Genomic DNA, 25929 nt, shown 5'->3' on the forward strand with positions numbered 1-25929 from the left:
AAGTTTACGTCGCGTCTGTTATAATTTGAAATTTTTCTATGATATATCTTTTTTATCTTTAATTATTCAATTGTCAGTGCATTTATTTATTTACCATGGTATTAGACATTTTATTCGACCTGGGTTCACGACGGTCCACTGCATTATTGTGCAGGATATGTTGTATATTTGGCAACCTATTCACTGGTCATCTACCTTACACTGTAACCGCTGTAGCACTACCTATTTTGTTCGGTTTGTTTTTTTAGATTATCATTATTTGCATAAGCCAGAGATTAACTCCGCCCCGCAAGGTCAAATGAAACGCACTATATGTAATAGTTGTATGGCCGAGTACTTTCGTCAAGTCAAATTTCATGCCCAAGCCTTCATCAAGACCCTTTAGTTTCGAAATTCAGCTAATTGACACAAAATGCAACATTTAGTTATGACAGTTTTCTTTTTAATGCAAATCATACAATCAGACAAAAAATCATAGATACCTGTAATTTACCCTTTACCCTACTAAAAAACTATGATGAACTTGTCCAATTTTCAATTTGGACAGTACCATTAACAGTTTAAACTGGGTGTTTACCAAAAAGATACTGACTGAATGGCGAACAGTGCAGATATGTTCGCAAAGGAGGCAGACTCAGTCGTGTCCAGCTTGATAAGAAGGCAATCAAATTTCTTTTTAGATTAAAAAAAATCCTCTTTATTTTAATAATATTTAGAGTGGAAATAACAACTAACAAGAATATCATAAAAACACAATGTTATAAAAGTAGCTAATACATTTTTAGAAAACGTGTGTAGACTATATGCAACTCTGTAAAATTAAAATATATATTCTTTGTATCACATTTAACTTCACCATGTGAGCTTTGAAATGTACATATTTATAGTTTGACTTTAAAGTTAGTAATTTAGTCGTATAGTGTCTGAATAATGCCGCCGAACAAATAAAATCGCTGCAACGGTTTGAACGCTATCAGTAATTTTAGCTATTAATTACAATAATTGGTTTCCAACAACATGTTTCAATATAGAAATATGCGAAAAATGTTGCTCCATAGCAATTCAAGCAGTAATTACGTATCATATACCAAACATATGGCATTTGCAAAATGGACAGATGTATTAGTTTATTAAACAATCTTCCGATATTTTGAGTTAATTGCTGAATTAATGTTTCCCGTTATAAATAAATAGCCGCACCCCAACAGCCCCTGGACATTGTTCACGTGACAAAACATTTTCAGCAAACATCACTTTCATCATAGCTCTGTCAGTGGGATATTGCACTCTTCGTATCTAAAATGGTTATGGGAGGTAAAACATTTTGTATATTAAACTAAGTTATGGAAAGTTTTAACATCCCTCATTCAATTCCTGTATTATGGACTAATAACATATAAAAGTGTTCTAATTTGAAAAGATAGCGTTGGGCTCAATTCTTAATGGCTTTGTTTTTTGTTTTGAAAATACGATTTGTCGTAGGTGAAAGTGTTTTAATGACACATTTAAAGTCTTGCAAATGTTACTAGTATAAAGGTATTTTTCTACAACAGTATAGTTTACTAAACATTATAAATTAACTGAAATGGGTGACGTTTTGTTCAAAACCTGATTACTTTCATAGTCGCAATTATTGGTATTTTGGTTGGCCTGTGCTCTGTCCATGCTGAATCATGTGGAAGATACGATAACTTCACCGACATCGTTTTTGAATGCCGTCAAAACGAAGGTGGAATGCTTGTTTTATCAGAGCTGTCTGCTTGGCATTATGGTGACGACACAGAGATAACTAAGAAAGAATTTGTGGAAGACACCGAGGCTTATTGCAGGTAAGCTTAAAAAAATTGTTTCAATGTCTGATATTCAGCATGCTTTCATTTTCGCTCACAATTTAGCTGGAAACATTGATGTGATATCTTTATTCCTTTAATCATTTTGTTTCCATTTAGCTGATGTGTACTGAAAGTAATTTGTTTATTTGGGTAGCTCTTGATTTAAATTAAGATGACTAATAGGGATTTTTTGTATGTTAATAGACTTGCGAATCACTTACAAATTACTGAGGTATCATAGGAAAAGGGGACTTGTCTTAATTTCATTATTCACATTAAACTATAATGATAATGTCTCGTGTGCATTGTAGAAACATGTTTATTGTTGCATAAACGTTGCTCGTGATAGGTGTGCGTTGTGACACTACCTTTCAACACTCGTTTTCTATTTCAACAGCCCCCATTTAATTGACGATTTTGTTGTTTAAGAAATGTATATCTACGAAAGTATGCATTACTGAATCAATTGAAGAACAAATGAATATAAAAGAGAACAACTCCGCAAAAGTAAGATGTGGGTTGCAGTTTAGTCATTGCTTTCGATGCCCTCGGCTGCCAGTCAGACTTAAATTTCAAAATCCAGATTAAAAACTAGAACGTACTTAACAATTAATTGCCGTTTAGTAGCAATTAAAACATCCAACGGCTGTTGAAACATCGGACATTCTAATGTCACGTCCAGAATGTGCGATTTGGAAAGTGCGACTTTCTCAGAAGGTGACGCAATGTGGAAATATGTAAGCAAAGCTTCCAGATCAAGCGTTACTGACACTGAAAAGCGTCGCATTTGAAGTACGAACTGTTAACCCTTAGCCTGCTGACGGCAAGTGATTTTGCCTTTGCGACCAGTGCAGATCAAGATCAGCCAGCCTGGTCTGCACCGTTCGCTATTCAGTCAGCAAATTTTCAGTGAACACCCCTTTAAATAATAAATGATGCTGCCAAGATTTTGAATGATGGATCAGTCCATTTTAGAAATTTAGCAGGGTAAGGGTTAATTGATCTTCTAGTAATTTATCACAATTAGTCGCTCAAACTGAAATGTTTATATTCTCATAACATATAGTAACTCCACAGTAATGACTAAGTTTTACTGCATAAAAGCAGTAGCTGTAAATCTTTAAAGGTATATTAAACCTAAATTTTTTATCTGAAAACATGAACAGTTACTACATATAGTTCATGTAAATATGAAATTAACAACTTTATGTGTATTAACAGTACTTTGCATGATATTTGAAATAGTACACACTGTATACATGTATTATAAATGTGTAAAGACGTTTTATAGCAATCGACTATTACTGCATGATATTTTATTATGAATGTAGCTCTACACACGTAATTAATCTGTACATTAAATAAATCTAAATACATTTGATGAGGCTTTTCTACATTTGAAGTAAAAAGCTATATTTTTGTGAATGATGGCCATTTGACATCTTTTAAACTGTTGTCAACAAATTTTAATTATTAATCAAATGTATCTTTGAACCATTCAGAAACGTAACCCCAAAATACAAGGAGTGTATATCTGGCTCATCGGCTTTGCAGAAGTGTGGAAATTCAGAAGACATTACAACTGCAATGGGGAAGGTATCGCTGACTGGCTGAAAGAGTGTAAGTTTAAAAGGTTCTTTATATACCACCTGATTAGTCAAACAGTCGGGTGCGTGCATACGAGTGTTGTTTAAAAATACACGGAAAAGTGCTGTTATATCTCAATGTCTTGTCTCAATTTGCTAATTTTAATGATGTCTCATTTATAATTTCACGTTATTGGGTTAACGTTTTCATTTCAAATTGATATTCTCCCATCTTAAGAAAAGGTAAGATGGAAAGTATGTTAGTTGTAAGTAATGTTCTAGTGTATGTTATACAAAAAATAGACAAAATCGGACCGGAAGACGTCACATGACGTTGCTAAGGGGACTAGCATTAACATAATATTTATCCAAAGAAAATATAGTTTTAACACAATAACTCAGTATTACCTAATCTACATTGCATAGCAGCTTCATTTAGTTTTGACGACACATGAAGAAATGAGAACATTTTTCCGAGTATTTATTGAACATCCTCGTCTTCTTTGGCATTGCAGCTGAATAATGTAAACCATTTGTCTTATTCTTAGAAAGGTGATACTCTTGTAGAACTACAGAATTAACTTGAATGTGTTAAATATTTCAGATGTTTCCCAGGGTTTCAACTTCAAGCACGCATGCGCCTTGGGTGAACACAACATAAGTTTGAAGTGTTATTTTGATCAGGTTTTCAAAACAAGTACGTAGAGTATTTTTGTTTTATAACAAATACCATTCTTTAGCGTAGCTTCCTTTTTATGATTAAGTGATTCCCTATCGTGACAACTTTGAGTATTTCATCTTCGGATTTTTTTAAATTTGTGTTGCTAAGCGATATATCATCCTAAATGTTTCCTAAATGGAATATGAAAAAAAAAACCATGAAAAAATGTCCATCCTGTTTTTAAAATCTGGGCATAAGACATGTAAACTGAAAAGTTTCCTATATAAAATCTATCGTTTGAAATGATCGATATTTTAAACTGCACACAACTATTCTTTTATATCGTTTTACTAGAAACATATTTTTATAATAAGGAATATTCTATTCTAAAACATTCTTTTGAAAACCATTTTGACTAAAGAAATCGTCATTATTTAAAGGCATTGAATGTATCAATTCGTTTTAAGTAGTTGATCAATATCAATGTCAAACAAAAAGAATGAAAATATTTCCTTTTGGAAAGATGTTAAGGATTAAATTTGAAAAAGAAGAATATGTGTACCTGAAATATGTGCTTTAAAATTGTATGTAATTCACTTTAAAGGTGACTTAAAGTATCATTTATTTATTCAGATCAACATAACACAGGTGTGTACAGTATCAAGGAATATAATGAGTGGGCGAAAAGGTAATAGTAATTTCATAGCGTATGCATGTGCATAAAAGATAATAGCAACTCCGCGGCGTATTCGTAGGCATAAAAGGTATTAGCAATTCCGTGTTGTGTACATGTGCATAAAAGGTAATAGTAGTTTCATGTCATATGCATGTCGTATGCATAGCATAAAAGGTAATTGCAATTCCACGTATGATAGCAGTATGAATGACCTATAAGGTAATAGCAATTTCATGGCATATTCGTATGCATGAAAGGTAATAGTAATCTCATATCGTATGCCTATACGTAAAAGGTAAAATTAGTAAAAAAAATGCCATGGCGTACGCATGAAAGATAATACTTATTTCATGGCGCATGCATGTGCATAAAATAAAAAAAGCAATTTCATTGCATAAGCATGGGCATAAAAGGTAATAGTAATTTCATGGCGTATGCCTGTTCATGAAAGGTAATAGCAACAGTGTTTATTAGTTATTGTGCCATGACAGTAAATGTGACTTGCTGCATGACTTTCTTTACAAAAACAGTCTTCCTTTGTTGAATAATGCTTTGTACAACATGTCTTATTTCCTTTATAAAGTAATGTAATTTTGAAATTGACGAAACTGATGAATAAGTTTAACAAAAATAAATATAGATTTAAGAATAAAAATATGTTGACAGATATGGAAGCTGTATTTTATCTGCTTAAATCACTATTATTAGATTTAAGGTTCATTGATGTCTACATTCAAGTCTTGCATAAAGCAAAGATATCATCAATTAATTTGAAACAAACTTTTTCGTGTTTGATGAAATTTTTTTACAACCTTTTCTTCTTTGCTACAGAGTGTCGACTGACTGGTTTGATTGCACGAAAGATAAGATGCCTCAGCTGAAGTCTTTGTACACTGAATGTACATCTCATTGGCAAGACGCCCTCCTTGTTGCCTGGCTGTCTTACTCCGTCTCGTTTCATCCTGGGCTAAGGCTATATCCAGAACAGATATCTCAAATACTAGTAAGTGCTGTTATCGTCCTGGTCCTTTGGGATCATGGAACTCATTTTTACTTCCTTTATAAGAAGATATCGATTAAGCCGGTGCCTGGATAACCTGTATATATCGATACATCTCATTTACAGACATACTAACACAGAGCCTGCTATTAGTTTACTTCCTTTCCATCAATTTGATGATTTTATAGATGTCTTGATATTACAAAACACAACTTAATACATTTAAATTGGCAGCATTATTTGAAAGAAAACTGTATCTAATGGCTAACAATTTTACAATTATATATTTCATTTTTGTCATGTATTAAATATGTACGGATGCCTATTAGGGACATTTTGTATTAGTTTTTATGCATTACCTCTTATGTATGACATATTATGTGCTACGTATTATTAATTACCTCTTACATGTTACGCACTACCTCTTACGTATTATATCTTGTGTGTTACTTATCAAACGTTAGATTGCCATAGTTCTCAATAAAGCGGGAAACAAAAGTGGCGGACAGTAACGATTACGGCTTGCGGCACTTGAAACACTTTTGGTGACCACTAGAGCGAAAAATAGAAATAGCTTTAAATAAATGACTTCTGATATGAACAGCATGATGGATCTTGATCAAACTTGGTCTGTAGCTTCGTTATAAGGTCATCTCCCAAATTTGTTGGGCCTGATGAAGTACTTAATCTGGTATAATCTTGTAAAATATAAGGGACTACCAGTGTTAAAGATAGAAATATCTTTGAATAATTTATTTCCTTGAAGCGCTTGACGAATCAGCATTAAACTTGGTCCACATCATTCTTGTAAGACCATCCATCTTTTTTTCAATGGTGGCACTTGACCTTTTCTATGTTTTTGTATGCTAAACACAGATGTTACCATACATTATTCAATGCGTGTCATATACATATGTTCAAGGTCATAACATCAAAGTCATATGTGTGACTTAGGGTCACTATTGCCCTTTTGTTCTTAATTTTTCTTGTTCGTAATATAAATGTCTTACAAATATTGAAAAATAAATGAATTGTGTTTTCACTTTTTTCCTGTTATCTTTCTGATTTCTTTCTGTTTTCATTTCTATAATTTTAACGTTCATTTCTTTTCTTCCTTTTCATTTCATTTCATTTTATTTCAATTTTTGAACTTGAAATAGGAAGTCATGTACCGAACAATGACTAACCTGCAACCAGGTGCTAAATATGCGCTCCGAAGTCCTGCAGATTATTTGTTGCAATGCCAAAGAAGGCGACATGTTGTTACATTTTTAAAAGTTCATGCAATGTATTGTGCTGTTAATTCTAACCTAGATAGATCCATATTACTTTTATTACTTAATCCATATTACTTAACGCAGGTGCTCAAGCATAGGTCAGAGAACTTTATGTAATACTGAAACTAACTATATAAAAGCATGAAGTAAGCATATCCTGAATTTGATGTTTACAATTTCAACAGTTTCTGCATAAGAATGGATTAAACTAAACCACTAAGTTTTCATGGCCCCACCATCCCCCCTCAATTCTTTCATTTTATTGTTGTTGCAGGGGAGACATAGATTTGTCCTTGTCCTTAAGTCTGTTCGAATATGTGTCATGCATATCTCAAAAAGTATTTAACATTGAGTCATCAGACCTCATAGGATTGTTATTAAACATGTGACGTTGTGTATCTGGTGTTTTAATTGGAAGTTCACAAAGCCAGTCCATGGCTCTGACATATTCAACATATGCTTACTGTAACAGGAAGTGGGGGTTTGAGTGTTCTTAATAATAGAGAATGGCCTAAACTGGCACATGAAAGCTTAGGCAACATTATGTATTTCATTACTGTCCATAAACAGACTCGATAAAACACATTTCTTATTTTCTGTTGTTTTTGTTGTTGTTGTTGTTGTTGTTGTTGTTGTTGTTTGTTGTATCTGCATCTGAACAGCCTTGTTCATTCCGAATTTCAAACAAATACACAAATTTTGAATCTGACAGTTTTGTACAACATACTGTAAAATTATTATTATATATTTATTCTTCAAAGTTATGCAGTACGGGTATGGAAGTATGGTTGTTTGCAAATGATCATGGCATGTATTTGAAAACAGTTTAACAACCTCTGAATGGGGGCATAATTTATGAATTGGTTATTCTCTGCAGTTAAAATGTTACATAAGCAAAACATTTGCGCCTAGCATTTTTTCAAAACTTAATGGGCTGCCTGGTTGTAGTCTGAATAAGAAAAGAATACAATGTAATGATGTGTGGCAGCTATTTCAGGAAATGAGATTAAAGATTGCTGCCTCAAGCGTCTATGTATTAGGTTTAACTCAAAACAAACAAACAAAAAAAAAAGGTTTTTGCAGGGTTTGTTCATTCTGACCACGGTCAAAAGTGATGTTAAGTTATCAATGTACATGAATTTATTTGTCAGACTAGTAGTAAATTTCTTTTCTCCAATGACGTTTTCATTCAAACTGGTTTGTCAGCCAGTGTAATTGCTGTTGGTTTTACGGCACTTTCACGTCATACCACGGCGGTCAGTTTATACACCTTTCCTGGGCAGACTCGTGCATTAGTACCTGTTGTAAAAGTAACAGACACCTTGTTTTACAGCCCATTTCACACGAAACAACGCAATGCTCGGGATCAAAACTAACCTCCCCTGAATCTAGTGTTGGAAAGATATCAATTGTTAAAGCCCGTTTTGTCGCCTCTTACGATACACCTAGGAATTGATTTTCGCCAGGATACATGCAGGGCTATTCGGTGGTTACGATTCCTTCACTCTGCCATTAAAGGAGACCTCAAGGGTAGTACAAAAGTAAAAGCTAAAGTCTGTGCAATCATCAAATGCGCAGTTGTACGGATAGGGCTCTGACAACATATCTTGTGTATCGTCTTTTGTTAACTGCGCAAATGGTGTTCCTTGTACTAGCTTATGTCTGTAACTGTATACTTAGTCTATATTTATACAGACCATATACTATATCTATTACAAAAGACGATAGCCACAATAGAAAATACGTAAATCCTTAGACATACATGAAATACCTAACGCGTATATGCAAGAGCTGAAAAGTAAGACGTGAGTATGAAGTTAGCGCCGCACTAAGCACTGAAGTTTTCTTCCGGTGTATTTATAACTTCATCAGAATTAAAAGCTATTCCAAACCTTACCCAAACATTGTAAAACTAAACTAATATCACATTGGCAGTTTAGTGTCCCTTTTTTAGCTAAGAATTTCGATGAAAATATTCTTAAAGCGTACGTGCGATTGTTGCTACAAATCAATGTTTTGCCTAAGCCCAGGTAAAATTTATATACAGTTTCCCAGCGGCAAAGGAATTGGTTCAAATTTCATAGAAGTTTCCCCAACCAAATGCTTATCATATCCAAATGTATCTTAATATCACAGATTTATGTCCCTATTCAAATACAAATCGGTAACATAATATTGATGTAGTGACTGTTGCTACAAGTGTGTGTTGTCAAACGTCACACAATTGTTTCCCCATCCCAACATTTGCCACAAGTAACAGTATCCATAAGTCTTGTCTTTCCTTTGAAAGATTTATGCCCCTTTAGAAATATGATGAAAATAAAACAAGAAAAAAGGGTGATACAAATGACAGTTACACCAAACTTTCAACATTTGCAACTGTTTTTTTTTGTCATTCTGATAGAGTTTTGTTGGAGTTTCCAAGCTCAAATACTAATACAGATACTACCGGTATTATCGCAAATTGGACCATTATACATGTATACTATTCACTACTACAGTTAATTTGTATTTAACCCTTAAAATTTTCTTATAAACGGTTTTCAGTATTTTTAAAAGAAATAACCATGCAGACTGGGAGCCAGGCTAATTCAACACTACCAAGAATGACAATTCGCTTGCAACATCTTAATACCAGAGTGACGAAATGTGAAAATTGTGCGTCGACCACTGTCATCACTGACATGCAACGGAAGATAATATGATGATATGAGAGATCTTTTCATTATATTAATAAGTGATTTAATTAATGTTTTCTTCAACAAGTGTTAATAGCTCTCTCTATAGCATCTTGTACATGTATAGAAATCTAAACACTAGGTTTGAGCAGTCTTACTAGACTTTCAAAGTCTCGACTACATATCTTCCTACGGGAACTAATTTTCATGACAAAAACATGACCATCAATTACTTCGGGAAATTAGTACATTAAATAAGCTTTCCATTCGGTGCTTCAGAATCGTTTTGTATGCCTATGGAATGTAGATTCCAGTTAAAAGCTATTCGGTAGAGCTCTGTGAAACAAAACATGTAAAGGATTCAGTTTATCATATTCGTTACTGTCCTTCAGATCTTTAAACATGCCAATCCACAATTGTATTCCTGGACGTCTTAAACTTCCCCACCAAGCCTCTATTCCTCGTTTAGGAACAATTCTGCCATAAAAAAAAATTTGAGGCCAGACATCGGTATAATTGTGTCTGAAGAATGGCGGCTGGAGAACTGCTGAGGTTGACTTTTCGGTTCCCTTGTCACAACGAAAGATTCATGGGACAATTCTAAGCATATTCAATATTCCAAAACAATACATAGCAAGGGAAGGGTGATTATTACTCTGCAAAACTTCTAATCAAATTATTTTCAACCTGTATCCACCCACAACACCAAGAATACAAAATCCGTATGGTTTAAGTTTATTATATCCATCAACATTCGTAAAAAAGGTATTGTTCTATCGATTATTCTCTTGCAGCTGTAGCTTGTGCAACTGCTTCTGGCATACTGACACTAATGTTGTCACAACTGACACCCATAGAATCGATAGCATTGCTTCCATGTTGATTAGCAGGCTCTGAAAATATATCATAGAAATGCACATGATAGGAAATGGAGTTTTAGCTCACCTGAACAAATCTCTCATGCAGCTTTTAGTATGGTCTTTTGTCTATCTTCCGTCCGTTCGTCCACAATTGACTTGTATGTCAGTTATTAATCTAATTTAAAGCAAATGACTGAAACGTATTATTGTACACCACTATTATCCTATAACAAAGATTCAGATGAATATGTCCTTTCTTTGTATCCCCTCATACGGGAAGACAAGAGCATGACACATTCTGAGTATAAAGTATGAATGGTTTTTAATATCAGGAACATTTATCAGTAAATATACTTACATCATCTGTATTTTTTTTAAATTTTCGCGTATCATCTGTGTTCCATCCGCCATTTTTGTTAACCACTCACGCTTCCCGCTTCACCTCTACCCTCCGTATATGATCTAAGAGGTAATTAATCATACGTAATGCATATTGCATCATACTTAAGAGGTAAGGAATAAAGACTAAGACAAAATGTCCCTAATAGGCTGTATATTTGCTAGTCACTTTTGTTTTGTGATTTCAGGCTATAAAGAAATTATCAGTCTAGACACTATTGTCTTTGCCCTTGGAGCAAGAAACGTACAGTAAGCGAAAACAAATATACATACTGACATTCGAGACATGTGTTGTTTTGTCAATAAAGAAGTAGAGCGAGGCTAACGTATAATTATAGTTGTCACACTTTCGTGTCCCTGTCTATCTGCATAACTTCAGGTGAAATGCGCCCTAATTTGTTTTGAGGAATTTCGTCCTGAAATTTGTACTGTACAAAAGAAGCCATCAATAGTGGTAATGACAATGATAATTTGAGTCTGATTTAGTTAACAACATAAGTGGTTTGATTTCAGTGCCCAGTTTGTAGATTTTCTGTGAGTTTTAATTTCAACCCAATGTCTCAGAAACATTCTCATCAGTAATATTTAACCAGTTTTTAATTTACTGTTAACTAGCGGGTGATTGTGAAGTTCGGTTTAGAACTAGTTTCACTGAATTTGACACAGAGGAATCATTGTAAAATCAAAAACAATATTCCTTGCGCTAAAACGTAACCAACCATAGAGATATGTCGCTAGAAAACACTGCCTGTAATTTGATTTTTGAGGCAAGGTCAAAATTGTTATACTGAAATATTCATGCTATTTTTTTGTCATTTTAGAGCAAAAATGTTCTATACTGTATAGTCTATCAAGCGAAAACTGTTTACCTATTCTAACCTGTCATATATTTGCAGCAGGTATGTTTCAGTTGGGAAGCTGGAATAAAATAATTCTGCAAAAAATGTTTAGTTACCTTTGATATAATGCATGATTAAGGTGCAGTCAAGAGGCTTACTATTTTAGCCACTTATTTTCATTTTCATTTTGTTTGAAGAGCTATCCTAGGAAACTGATATAAAGAGCACCTGTTATTCCATTTAATTCACATTTTATAGCAAATTTGGTACAAGGAAACTATATAATGAACATTTTTTCAACTTACAATTTCTACATTGTAACTCATAGACATCTCGAATTTTATTAATTGAGATACTACTAAAAATACCGATTGTTAGTAATTTGCAAATTACCGTTTGTTAGTTAAATGCGTTTAAATAATTGTATTTAGTATCATACAACAGAAGGGCAATTGAAGAACTCACTTATGCATTAGCATTATCTAAGAACCCACCTTGTATAACTAAATTATACATGAGCTTAGGATAGTTAACGTTCAGAAGTCAAAGTGTGTCTCATGATATTTTTGTTATGTTTAATGGCAAACCGGCACAATTATAGGTCATATGGCGACTTTCCAGCTTTTGGTGGTGCAGGAAGGTCCCAGGTGCCCTTCCATACATTGTTTTATCGCGAACGGGCGCTTAGGTAGAACCACCGACCTTCCGTAAGCTAGCTGATGGCTTCCTCACATGAAGAATTCAATGCCCCAGTGAGGCTCGAACTCATATTGTCGAAGGGCAAGTTATTTGAAGATATGTCGAAGGGCAAGTTATTTGAAGATATGTCGAAGGGCAAGTTATTTGAGATATCGTCTCAAGCAAAAGCATTAAAATTGTTCGAAAATGATTTTCACTATTGATACCGCTAATTATACAGAAGTTATGAAAGGTACTGAAAAATGAAGGGATCATCCGAAATGTTTACAGCCTTATACGTCAGGAAACATAGAAAACAGAAAAACAAAACAAACGAAGAAAAACTAGAAAGGGGTTAACATGGGTACCTCCTTCTTTTGATGAAAACGGTGATGTAGGGGGTGGTAATGAGCAAAAACGAATAGTTTCCCTTAATCCTTAGTCTATGTTTTACACACGCCACAATAAACTAGATTCGTCCGGTTCTGACAAGATTTGGACGGTTTTTAGTTACACTAAATTCCAAATCCTGCCTCGCTGTCCCGCAAAGCCCTTGTCATGTAAAAACTCTCACGCTAATTTGCTCATACATAAATGTTTTTTTTCCCACACTAAATTGACGCATTTGTAACAACTCTCAATTAGACAATTGGTTTGATATTTCACATTATCTTACATTTCATGGGACAATCATTTATGACTATACCGTTTGTATATTCTAGAGTTTATTTAGTACATGAACTGTGTTAGGACTAGTTTCAGATATTCTCCATGTAGCTTTATCACATAATTTGTAAGTTATAATATGTATATTTCTGTACATGTATTTATGTGTCTATAAAAGGGAAAAGGTTGTCCACATACGTCGCATTATATGGGAAAAAGTATTAATACTTCTATTCTCGTCTTATAAATATCATTTGTTCTGTAAATGGTATATTATAGATGACGGTCGAGGTATTAAAGCATTGTACAGGCCCAGGCCTTGTTTGGTTGCATTTTATACTCCAAAAGGAAGAAAGACTGTACAATGTCTTCTTATCACCCTGTACTTAGACGAGGTGTTATTACACTCTCTGGTTTGAGTTTAGTCATGTTTCGGAATGTAAGAGTACCATATAGGTTGGTGCTAAGGTACATTGTATATAACTGGTGTCATTTCAGTCTAATGAACAGACAGACACGATCAAACCGCATCTGGTATTTATTGTATGTTGTTTTTTTACACTTCCTAAGAATGGTTTTTCCATTGACTATCGTAACTGCTATCCTTCAGTTGCTTGTGGCGATCGTAAAAGGTGTCCATGTACTTCAACAATTGCAATGTGTTGTTTTTATGTGTGATCCTTTGGAATAATCCAGTGCATGAAATATATCTAAAATAGAGAGTACCGCTTATTAATAACCAGCGCTTCATCACACAACCTTCCAAACAGTTTCCCAAACATGTATTGAAATTTCTTTAATGTAAACGTTTGCATTTCTGAACCGAACAATCTAAAACATGGTTTGTTAAGCTACCGTTCAACTAAAGTTTACGTCACGTCTCTTATAATTTGAAATATTTCTATGATATTTCTTTTTTATCTTTGATTATTCAACTGTCAGTGCATTTATTTATTTATCGTGGTATGTAATAGTTAAGTCTTCATCCATTAGAATACTGAAAAAGTCTGTGTGTATGACTGAGTACTTTCGTCCAGTCAAATTTCAGATATGCCCAAACCGTCACCAAGACGATTTAATTGCAACAATCAGCAAATTGACCATAAGCAACATATAGTTATGATAGTTTTCTTTTAATGTTAATCATACAATCAGATTTCTTTTTTAAAAAAGCACAGATGCCTGTTAATATGATCCTATAGAAGGCAATCAAATTTCTTTTTAGGTTAAAAAAGCTCTTTGTTTTAATGAATTTTTAGTCAGAATAGAAATAACAAGTTACAAGAATTTCATAAAAACACAATATTATAAAAGTATCTTATACATCTTAAAAACGTATATAGACTATATGCAACTCTGTAAAATTGAAATATATATTCTTTATATCACATTTAACTTGACAATGTGAGCTTCGAAAGGTACATATAGTTTGACTTAGTAATTTAGTCGTATAGTGTGTGAATAATGCCGTCGAACAGATACAATCGCTGTAACGGTCTTAAATGCTATCAATAATTTTAGCTATTAATTACAATAATTGGTTTTCCACAACATGTTTCAAGATACAAATATGCAAAAAATGTTGTTCCACAGCGATTCAAACAGTAAATACTCTCATATACCCAAAAATAGAGCATTTGCAAATAGACAGATGCATTTAGCATATTAAACAATCTTCCAATATTTTGAGTTAATTGCAGAATTTTTTTTGTTTCCCATTATACATAATTAGCCCCCGCCTGGATATACATCACTGGACAAAACATTTTCAGCAAACATCACTTTCATCATAGCTCTGTCAGTGGGATATTGAACTCTTCGTATCTAAAATGTTTATCGAAGGTAAAACATTTTGTATAAACTAAGTTCTGGAAAGTTTTAAAATCCCTCATTCAATTCTTATATTATGGACTAATAACATATAAAATTGTTCTAATTTGAAAGTCAGTGTTGAGCTCAATTCTTGCTTTTTTTTTCTTTCTTTTTTGAAATACGATTTGTCGTAGGTAAAAGTTTTTGAATGACAAATTTTTACTCTTGCAAATGTAATTTGTGTAAAGATATTGTTGTGTTAGTTTAATGTCAAAGAAACAAACCTTCTTTGTCAAGTGAACTAATAGAAATAACAACAGTAGGCCAATAGTTTACTAAAACTATAAATAAACTGAAATGGGTACCGTTTTGTTCAAAATATGATTACTTTCATAGCCGCAATTATTGGTATTGTTGTTGGTCTGTGCTCTGTCCATGCTGAATCGTGTGAAAAATACGATGACTTCAGCGACATTGTTTTTGAGTGCCGTCGAGATGAAGGTGGAATACATGTTTTACCAGAGCTGTCTGCTTGGCGTTATGGTGATGACACAGAGATAACTAAGAAAGAATTTGTGGAAGACATCGAGGCTTATTGCAGGTAAACATGAAAAGATTTGTTTCAATGTCTGATATTCTGCATGCTTTATTTTCTTTCTCGCAATCTAGCGGGGAACATGGATGTGATATATTTATTCTTTTAACCATTATCCACAGTAAGGTTTAAAATAGTATACACTGTATACATGTTAGCTAAACACATAATAAATGTGTAAAGCCGCTACAAACAGGATGTTTTCGAACAATCGCCTTTACCGCATGATATTTTATTATGAATGTAGCTCTACACACGCAAATAATCTGTACATTAAGTAAATTTAAAAATATTTGATGAGGCTTTTCTACATTTGAAGTAAAAAAAAATTAGATATGATTTTTTTGTAAACGATGTGTTATTGTTGTCAACCGATTTAAATTAATCAAATGTATCTTAATCAAATGTATCTTTGTACCATTCAGAAACGTAACGCCAAAATACAAGGAGTGTATTTCTGGCTCATCGGTAATGAAGAAGTGTGGAAATTCTGAAGACATTGATATGTTAACAACTGACTGGGTGTCCATTTACTGCAATGGGGAAGGTATCGCTGACTGGCTGAACGAGTGTAAGTCTTATATGTTCTTTATATAGTATAGAGATAGACCCTAAAATTTTCAATGATAGTAATACATTAAATAAAGTCTAGAAATTGATTTCCAAGTCCTTGAAATAACCAAAAATGATTTCACAAATATAAAATTGCTGATAGTTTTGTTAATATCAATAACAGAAGTTTTAACATTTAATTTAAAGTTGTGATCCGGAAAGAATGACAACTCTTGCCTCGGGCTAGTACTTATAGATATCTATTAGTTTACAACCTTTGCAATTACACAGTCGAGTGGAAAATGAAAACGGTTTAAGACACAATATCATACTTTTTTGCACAACAAAAACATTTAGAATTTATTCATATGTGTTTGATTTACCCCTCAAAACCTGCTTCTTATAATTTTGTCAACTTACTTATAGTAACAAATTTACTTTTAACAAGCCAATAATAAAATGAAATACCAGTAAGTATTTTATAGTGCAGATAATACGGTTTTGCTTGTATCAAAATGTCACAGTAGAATACAGAACACCTGGTAGGATTAGTAAAGGTGCAATTATATTGATCTTTATTTTCTATGCCTATATAGTAGTACCATCTGAACAGTCGGGTTCGTACGTGTATACGAGTGGTGTTCAAAAATACTCGGAAAAGTGTTGTTATATCTCTATTTCTGGTCCCATTTTGCTAACCTTTTTAATGATGTCTTATTTATAATTTCACGTTATTGGCTTAACGCCTACATTTTGCATTGATATTCACCCAACTTAAGAAAGGATAATTTGGAAAATAGGTTAGTTGCAAGCGATTTTTAGCGTATGTAAAATAGAGCCTAACCACCTCGATAGCCTAGTGGTAGAGCGTCCGCTTCGAGTGCGGGAGGTCGTCGGTTCGATCCCCGTCCGCGTCATACTAAAGGCGTAGAAAACGGTACCAGAAGCTCCCTTGCTTGGCGCTCAGCATTAACAGGGAAACTGGCCTCTTCTCTCATACCCACGTGGAGATGGTTTCCATCACGAATGAGGTGTCGAGAGTGATTGATATAAGTTGTAAAACTTCCTTCACAATCGACCTATTAAAATAAATCATGTATAAACTGAAAATAGAGCAAATTGGGCCGGAAGACGTAACATGACCTTGCAATGGGGGTGGGGGTGGGGTGCATTTACTTGTTATTTATCCAAAGAAAATATAGTTTTGACATAATAGCTCGGTATTCCCTGGTCTACATTACATAGAAGTTTCATTTAATGTTGATGATACTAAAAGGAATGAGAGCATTTTTCCGAGCATTAATTGAACATCTTCATATTCTTTGACATGCATCTAAGTTTCACGTGTTATTTCGATCTGGTTTTCAAAAGCAGTACGTATTTTTTGTTATACATTGTACAAATACCATTTTTATGATTAATTAATTCCCTGTTGTGACAATTTTGCGAGTATGACATCTTCGTATTTTGATTTGTGTTGCTAAGCGATATAGCAACGTAAATGTTTCCTAAATGGAATATGAAAATAAATATTCCATGAAAAAATATTCATGAAAAAAATTCCATTCTGTTTAAAAAACTCTGGGCCTTAGAATTGCAAACAGAAAAGTTTCCAATATAAAATCTATCGTTTGAAATGATCGCTTTTTTAAACTTAACACAACTATTCTTCCAAAATTTTTAATTAGAAAACATCTTAAGGAATATTGTATTCTAAAACATTCATTTGAAAACGATTTTGACTAAAGAAATCGTCATTATTTTAAAGAAATTAAATGTAGCAAATCGTTGTATGTAGTTTATCAATATTAATGTCAAACAAAAAAATGAAATAATTTCCTTTAGGAAAGATGTTACAAATTAAATGTGTAAAAGAAAATTATGTGTGCTTGAAATAAATGCTTTAGAATTATATGTAATTCACTTTAAAGGTGACTAAAAGTATATTTTATTTATTCAGATCGATACACACTGTCAGATGTGTACAGTATCAAGGAATATAATGAGTGGGCGAAAAGGTAATAGTAATTTCATTGCGTATGCCTGTTCATGAAAGGTAATAGCATTTCCATTTTTTTCATGGGCAAAACAGACTGTCTAGCAATTCAATAAAGTATGCTTAATATTAGTAATTTTTTAACCAATGCATAGGTAAAACTTGTGCTAGCAATTTCATGACGAATGCCTGGATGAAAATGTTCTAGCAATCTTATTAACTATACATAGGCAGGGATGAAAATGTATCAGCAATTTCATGACTTATGTATGGGTAAAACTGTAGCAGCAATTCTTTCGTGTAAGCCTGGGTGAAATGTAGTGGCAATTACATGATATATGCCTGAATGAAAATGTACTAGCATACAGCATGGACGTCATCAAGTGATAAACTAAACTTTTTAGCTACATAAAAATTAAAATCTAAACAAACCTTTATTGATTCACAGTTTGATAAAGAAATTTTAAAAACCCAAACTTCATTGCTACAGAGTATCGACTGACTGGTTTGATTGCACAAAAGATAAAATGCCCCAGCTGAACTCATTGTACCCAGAATGTAAATCTCATTGGCAAGACGCCCTCCTTGTTGTCTGGCTGTCTGAATCCGTCTCGTCACCGCCTGGGCTCAGGCTATATTCAGAACAGATATCTCAAATACTAGTAAGAGTTGTTGTTACCAGGTCCTTTGGGATCATGGAGCTAATTTCAAATTCCTTTATAAGAAGATATCAATTAACCTTAGCCTGCTGGCGGCAACTGATTTTGCCATTGCTACTAGTGCAGACCAATATCAGCCTGCATATCTGTGTAGACTGATCATGATCTGCACTGTTCCACATTCAGTTAGTATCTTTTTTGGTAAGCACCTCTTTTAAAAGTTAATGGTACTTTCCAAATTGAAAGATGGACCATTTCATTATAGAAATTTAGCTGGGTAAGAGTTAAGCCGGTGCCCGAGTAGCCTGTATCATTTACAGACTTACTAACACTGAGTCCGCTATTAGTTTGCTTTATTTCTATCAATTTGATGATTTTATAAATGTCTTGATATTGCAAAACAGAATTTAATAATAAATTTAAATTGGCAGCAATATTTGAAAGAAAACTTATATAATGGCTAACAATTTGACAATCATATATTTCATTTTTTTGCCATGCATTAAATATGTATATTTGCGAATCACTTTTGTTTTGTGATTTCAGGCTTTAAAGAAATTAACAGTCTAGACGCTATTGTCTTTGTACCTGGTGCAAGAAACGTATAGTAAGCAAAAACAAATATACATACTGACATTCAAGACATGTGTTGTTTTGTCAATAAAGAATTAGAGCGAGGCAAACGTATAATTATAGTTGTCACGCTTTCGTGTCCCTGTCTGTCTGTATAACGTAAAAATAGTTTCATAAAAAAGCAAACAGGTGTAATAAATATCAATTCATCATAATTGAATCACTTATGTTAAAGACCAAGGGCATTAATCGTATTTTGGCATTCGATTTTTTTTTACATCATTTTATGTAGTATATGAATGAACATGAACGAACATGCGTTCGTTTGAGAATCTTATAGATTCAGAAGCCCTTGTATCGGCCCATGCCTGAAATGATGCTTTACAGCAATTAGCCAGTATCGCAGGGCACTCATCAAGGTATGCCTTTAGTTGTTACTATGAATTTGAACACCTAAATGCAAGATAAAGGTAGGTCATCAATACAGAACGTTCCAGAAAAGTTTCGTCATACATGTATTGTTTGTAGTTTGCTCAATTTGAGCCACACCATGAGAAAACCAACATAGTGCGTTTGCAACCAGCATGGATCCAGACCAGCCTGCGCATCCGCACAGTCTGGTCAGGATCCATGCTGTTCGCTTTCAAAGACTATTGTAATTAGAGAAACCGTTAGCGAACAGCATGGATCCTGACCAGACTGCGCGGATGAGCAGGCTGGTCTGGATCCATGCTTGTCTCAACCACACTATGTTTATTTTCTCATGGCGCTGCTCATCAATGCACCAGATAAGACTAACATCAGATCATTAAAACAAATGCCATTGTCATATTCTGAAGCATGTACATGGAACTGATGCCCTAAAATTAAGTACAATAGACAAAACATAAACGAACGATTACCTTCGATGTATGTTAAATTTGAAAAATTAGGGTGGTATATTTTTGTGGTAAGATAACCTGTTAAGTTTGTTGTCTGCGCTTATCTAGTTATTGTTTGCAAAATTCTTTCTTGTAAGTTGATATCTTAATACAAATGATAGGAGTTCCCATAACTGCAATATTTTAAGTCTTAAAAACAAGGACACAAATCCATCAATAAAACCCATTCAAAAAACGCATTAGCCCATAGAGCGTTCCACATGGAAGTATGGGTTTATGGAACTGTATACACATGTAGTGGCTGAGCACATGTACACAGTAACACACACGAACGAAAAAATAACACAGAAGTAAATAACAGACATAAACCGGAAGGAACACAGTACTCTGTTTAGGATACATCCTTGGAAAGGTTAGTGTCAAAATCAAAACAAGGGAGTTTAAATCTGTTGCTATATAAAAAGAGTGTAAATACAAATACTCCCCGCCTGTCGAATCCCCTAACACAACAGTAACATTTATTGGATGGTTAGAATCCGGGTTTTCACAATATAAAGTGATACATGCGAAACTATTTGAGTAACCTACTATTAGACAATAGAAATTCTTAGGGTATATTCACTAACATCAGATCATTAAAACAAATGCCATTGTCATATTCTGAAGCATGTACATGGAACTGATGCCCTAAAATTAAGTACAGTTAATGAATTTAATTAGGTCAAAATTCCGTTCTGATAGTAACCTGCGAACCGTAATATAGAACTTACCTTAGAATATATACGGACATAAAACTTACAGACAAACAATTCATGATAAGTCATGCCATCCAGTAAACACGAAACAATGCTTTAACATATAGACCGGAAATAAGGATAAGTAGAATATGTTAGAATTAAGGAGGGCGACTAGCGAAAAACAGCTGTGTTAAGCAACAACTTAGAACTTGTAACTGCAGTGGAAAATATATCAACATTTACAGTGGATATGTTTTTCTTTAACATATTACCTAGATATTTCCAGCATGTAAGTTCCGTCTTAACTTTTCTTATCTGTTTTTAGAATCTCACTATTTTACCGCTTTATGTTAAGTTTCTTTTGGATATTTGAATGCATTTGCACATCTGTCTGCTGTATAAAATGGACACACAACCATTGCTTTCGGTTTAAAGATACTTAAATTTCTCCAAGAAAATTGCTCATAGATTTTGTCATATATTGCCTCATAGATGAAAAATATACATATATTTATATTTAAAGAAACGAGGTAACGACTTAATTTATAATGAAAGATGACAGTGATGACCATGTAGCAAAGTAGTTTCCTTAAAATCAAGACCAGTAGAGACCTTAACAACACTATAATAATATAATAATTATAATATTTGTTAAACATAAAAAAATATAAACATATCTATACAATATGTGTTTACAAATTAACGTACTGTTCGACATGTATCTATAATAGATTGAAGGGTCGGATTACGGACGAAAGACAGTTTTCTCCGTTACTTTATAAGGGAAATAAAGAGGAAATAAAGACCGAGACAACACATAGATATAAAATTGTTAAGGGGTTGGGATGTTTGACCAGAGCGGATGGTTCAGAATGTCTCGCAAGGGCCACGTGCCCAATTTGAGGTTCGCCATGGGTTCATCTCATCCAAGTCTTGACGTGTGTTTCAGGATAGATATTCCTGTATTTATGCATACAGCTCAGCTTAACAGTTTCAAAAGATAAGTTGATGCCAACGTTCTTTTCAAAGAAACGCTAAGAAACATGTATTCTGAGAATATTTCACCACAAAGTTGCCCAATTTAATTCAAATACATGTATTATGTCATTTTTTTTCAGCCTAAAATCCATTCTAAAAAGTGTAATTTGGCATTTATAACTTTTGCTAAATACAAAAATATTCAGTTTAAGTTTAACAAGGAAAATTAATGTCATCCATTCATACCATATTAAAATATAAATATGATAGTTAATCAAGACTAAGTGTTGCTGCATTCTGAGTCCTTGATCCTAGCACGAGACCTCATAATTCACGTACAGTCACGCCCACGCTATTTATTTTTCCAGTATAATTGCACCTATTACGCACTACAAGCATAACAATTTAAAACATATCTGAATGAATCATCTGTTGCAATTATCCGTATTAAATTAATATCTGATATGCTCTGTATTTAGTCTTGTCACAATGCACTGCCACTACAACCATTAAATTATTCTTATTTTCAGTAAGCACAAATTCGTTTTATTTTGTAGATATGTTGCCTGTGTACACAATGTTCATCCGTTTGCAAACCATTAAGGACATTCCCCTCTCATGAGAGGTTCGGGTAAAGGATTTCTTGGCAGTTCATGTCTCAGCTTAGACCACAACATTTTGTCTTCCAAACTAAATACCTTTCTGCCTTTCATTTTAAATGACCACGGTTCTTTTTTCGCTATCTCTTCCGCGTTTTGGTCATATAATAGAAAAATGACTCGTCCTTCATTTTGTTCTAAAGTTTCTGAGTGGCATAACTCGTACTGACACCAAGGGTTGTTATCTTAGTCTGTACTAAGGATGATCAGTAGTCGTCTGCTTTTATCATTCAGTTCAAGTCTAGCATCAGCTTCAGGACCAGGCGGTGCATTTCGCGCAGCTACACCCAAATTGTAAAACGTTTTTTTCTCTTTAAGCTGTTTGAAGAGTACTTTCATGACCCACTGCCTGACGTATGTATCATTGTCATCAAAAGAGACATACATGTCGAAAGTTTTATCCGCGTTTTTGTCTACTTCATACTTATCCGAGGGATGAATGTGAAAAATTTTGAAAAGCAGTACCTTCGTCTCGTACGGGCATCGTTTAGCCGTTAGCAACAAGGCAATTACAATAACTAATACCACAGACAGCACTACAATTAGGATAATACTCCCAATCTTATAACATTTCAAGATGTCTTCATTCAGATCAATTATTTTGTATACTTCACCTTCAAATGTACAATTAAGAGTCTTATCAGCGTATTTTGGTGCCAGCTTTATCCAGTCTACCATCCATAGCATATCACATGAACATACGAGGTATTTTCCTTGAAAGTGCGCGTCTGGAAACTTGATATTCTGTGCTCCTGACGGAATATCAGTGAATAAATTGTTACGAAGGTCAATAAATGCATTTTCTTTACTTGCTATACGTTCTATGACAAAGTCCGGTAGGCTGGTAAACGCATTGTTAGGCATTGATAGGACTGTAATGTATTTTATGTAACTTGCATTACTAAATTGGGTTATTTCATTGTGTCCAAGCTGTAGATTAATTTTATCGTATGGACTTCTTGGAAGCGTTTTCGGTATACTTGTCATATTCAATCCTTGACAATCGACTTTTAAAATGGCATCTTCAGGTCGATCTTGGCACAGACATCCTGCTGGACAATTATCCGTAATGTTACAAATAAGTTGAGAGACGGATACATCATAGAATGCAAGCTTGCCACGTAAATGTGGAGGATTGTAACACGTTATACCAAGATATTCGCTATCAGCCCACAAGAAAAATGACTGTCTAACTCTTTTAATCATATTATGAGCATAGCAATCACAGCTAAAAGGGTTTTCACGAATATCTGGTAACAGTTCTACTAGACTAAGTACTGATTCAATACCATCATCTTTGGAAGTTGGGTTTTTATATTGTAACACGTACCAGTCATGCCACTCTGTCATGGAATTATTCCGCTGGTCTGTAGTTGCCTGAAAAAAGAATCATATCGATATATATAAAAATACATGCAACGGTTTCGTAGTGGAATCACATTCAATAATACTAGCAGACGTTACCAAGCATAATTGTAATATGAACAATTATACCAGGTAAATTTATGTTATCACACAAATGTTTACGCAAAGTTATCTAATTAATGTGTTTTACAGTAACAGAATATTGTCCTATAAGTCATTGTTACGATGCAGTTATGTGTGTAAATACATTTTACCCCTTTATACATAGTTCTTGAAATATACGTCCAATTATAGTCGTTAGTAAATGTGGATACATTGTTGTAACTCAGGTCCAGACGTATAGCTTGCCTGACGTAGGCCCAAGGCTCGAAGGCTGTTATCTGGTTATGATGAAGGAAAACCTCCTCAATATGCCACATACTGTAGTTAAACACTGGCAGCGGAATATAGGTGATCTTGTTGTAAGAAAGATCTACACTTATTAGATTGTCTTTGTTCTTGAAAAAGTCCATAGGAATTTCAGTTAGTTTGTTATGATCGAGGTAGAAATGTCGGAGATTTCGCATTTTAACAAAGACTCTATTAATGCAATCTTATTATTACTGAGATCGAGAAGTTCCATATTCCATAATTTGTCAAATGATGAGTTCTCGACTTTAGTCAACTCATTATTGGACAAGTTGAAATGTATGCCACGTGTACAGTTGAAGAACCATCGATTTTCTATTGCTGTGTTGGAAGTACTCGACATATAAAAATGAGTTTTGTTCAAACAGATGCATTAGATGCTACTGACATGCAAAAGTGTTACAACGCAAAGGATAATCTCTACTACGGCTGTCCTCGTCCTCGATTCAGTTTCGTCCGTTATTATTAATAACCAGTCTGAAAAAAAGAACAAAACAAAATGTTATAGACACATAGAACTGCAATTTCGGCACAAGATATGAAAAAATATTAATGTAATTATTGCATTTAAACTTCAAACAATAATTGATTAAATTTTCAACTGAAAAATCAATGCGAACACTTCGAGGGCTTAGCGCGAAACAGTTGTAACTTACAGTCTTGAAATTGTTCAGGAGAAGGAAAAACCTGTTTCTTTTTTTTTAAATCATTAAATCGGATAATTTTAAGTGTACTCTATTAAAATGCTATTAATTTAGATTTGAGAGCTTAGACCATGATACATTTGTTAATTTTTGATAAATTTGAAATAGTGTTACTTACAATATTTTTAGAGAATACAATTAAAATGCCTACAAAATTTAGCGTGAAACTATAGTAAATGACTCTTTTTTCTATCAAATATAATATGTGATACTGTTATCCATTTCAGTGTCTGAAACTAAAACCAGAATACTTCTAATGAGTAAAAGCAAATTTCAAAGCGAGTCATTTACACTTATTTTGCGCTGAATATCCAACAATGTGAATCACAAATCTCAGCGAGAAATGTTTTTCTCTCATTTTCATCCTAGTTTTGAACCTTCAATTACTTTTACCTAATGTCTCATTTAAAGAAATGTAATGTTTCTAAAGGGGTCAAAACAAATACTTTAATCTATACTTCAGCAGTATGCTGAATAAAACTATTTCTATTTTATAATTTTATGTAGAATTTATGTATATGCTTCGCCCTAAAAAGTTCAGTCACACATACGGATATGTCCGTGCGATGAGGTACGGTGCGGATGGGATTGATCTGTGGAGGGGGTAGACTCGGATAAGTACGGAACAGTACGTCTTAGTGCGGGAAAATGGTGAGAAACGGGGAACAAAACAAAAATACAGGGCGCGAATAAGTACAGATAGGTTGAACTACGTTTCACTACGTCTGGCAACTTGCTCACCGCGTGGAAGGGTCTGCGGTGAACTACGTTGAAATACACTTAAGTACGGACAATCTCGGATAACTCCGTTCAGCTACGGTTCAATACGCATGACTACGGCAAGGTACGTTTAGTACG

The 25929-nt window shown here is 33.8% G+C and overlaps 3 protein-coding genes and 1 long non-coding RNA gene across 4 annotated transcripts in view; 2 read left to right on the forward strand and 2 right to left on the reverse strand.

The window, feature by feature from the left end:
• Window positions 1–25929, reverse strand: part of LOC123562455 (uncharacterized) — a 332370-nt gene that overhangs the window by 288232 nt on the left and 18209 nt on the right. The gene's annotated exons all lie outside the window — the stretch shown is intronic.
• LOC128555356 (uncharacterized) lies at window positions 1488–11286 on the forward strand. The gene is made up of 6 exons (XR_008370003.1): window positions 1488–1829; window positions 3335–3452; window positions 4023–4115; window positions 4713–4767; window positions 5587–5758; window positions 11158–11286. It is a non-coding gene; the product is annotated as an uncharacterized LOC128555356 (long non-coding RNA).
• Window positions 14914–19407, forward strand: LOC128555352 (uncharacterized). Its single transcript, XM_053537559.1, has 6 exons — window positions 14914–14994; window positions 15361–15565; window positions 15985–16130; window positions 18072–18129; window positions 18598–18769; window positions 19313–19407. The coding sequence occupies exons 1-6, from the start codon at window positions 14982–14984 to the stop codon at window positions 19334–19336; spliced, it is 618 nt and encodes a 205-aa protein (XP_053393534.1). The 5' UTR covers window positions 14914–14981; the 3' UTR covers window positions 19337–19407.
• LOC123564927 (slit homolog 2 protein-like) lies at window positions 22781–24525 on the reverse strand. Its single transcript, XM_053527838.1, has 2 exons — window positions 24274–24525; window positions 22781–23971 (listed from the first exon to the last, which is right to left on the reverse strand). Exons 1-2 carry the CDS (start codon window positions 24523–24525, stop codon window positions 22781–22783), a joined length of 1443 nt encoding a protein of 480 aa, XP_053383813.1.

Source organism: Mercenaria mercenaria, chromosome 2 (assembly GCF_021730395.1).
Source record: "Mercenaria mercenaria strain notata chromosome 2, MADL_Memer_1, whole genome shotgun sequence".
NCBI classification, from domain to species: Eukaryota; Metazoa; Mollusca; class Bivalvia; order Venerida; family Veneridae; genus Mercenaria; species Mercenaria mercenaria.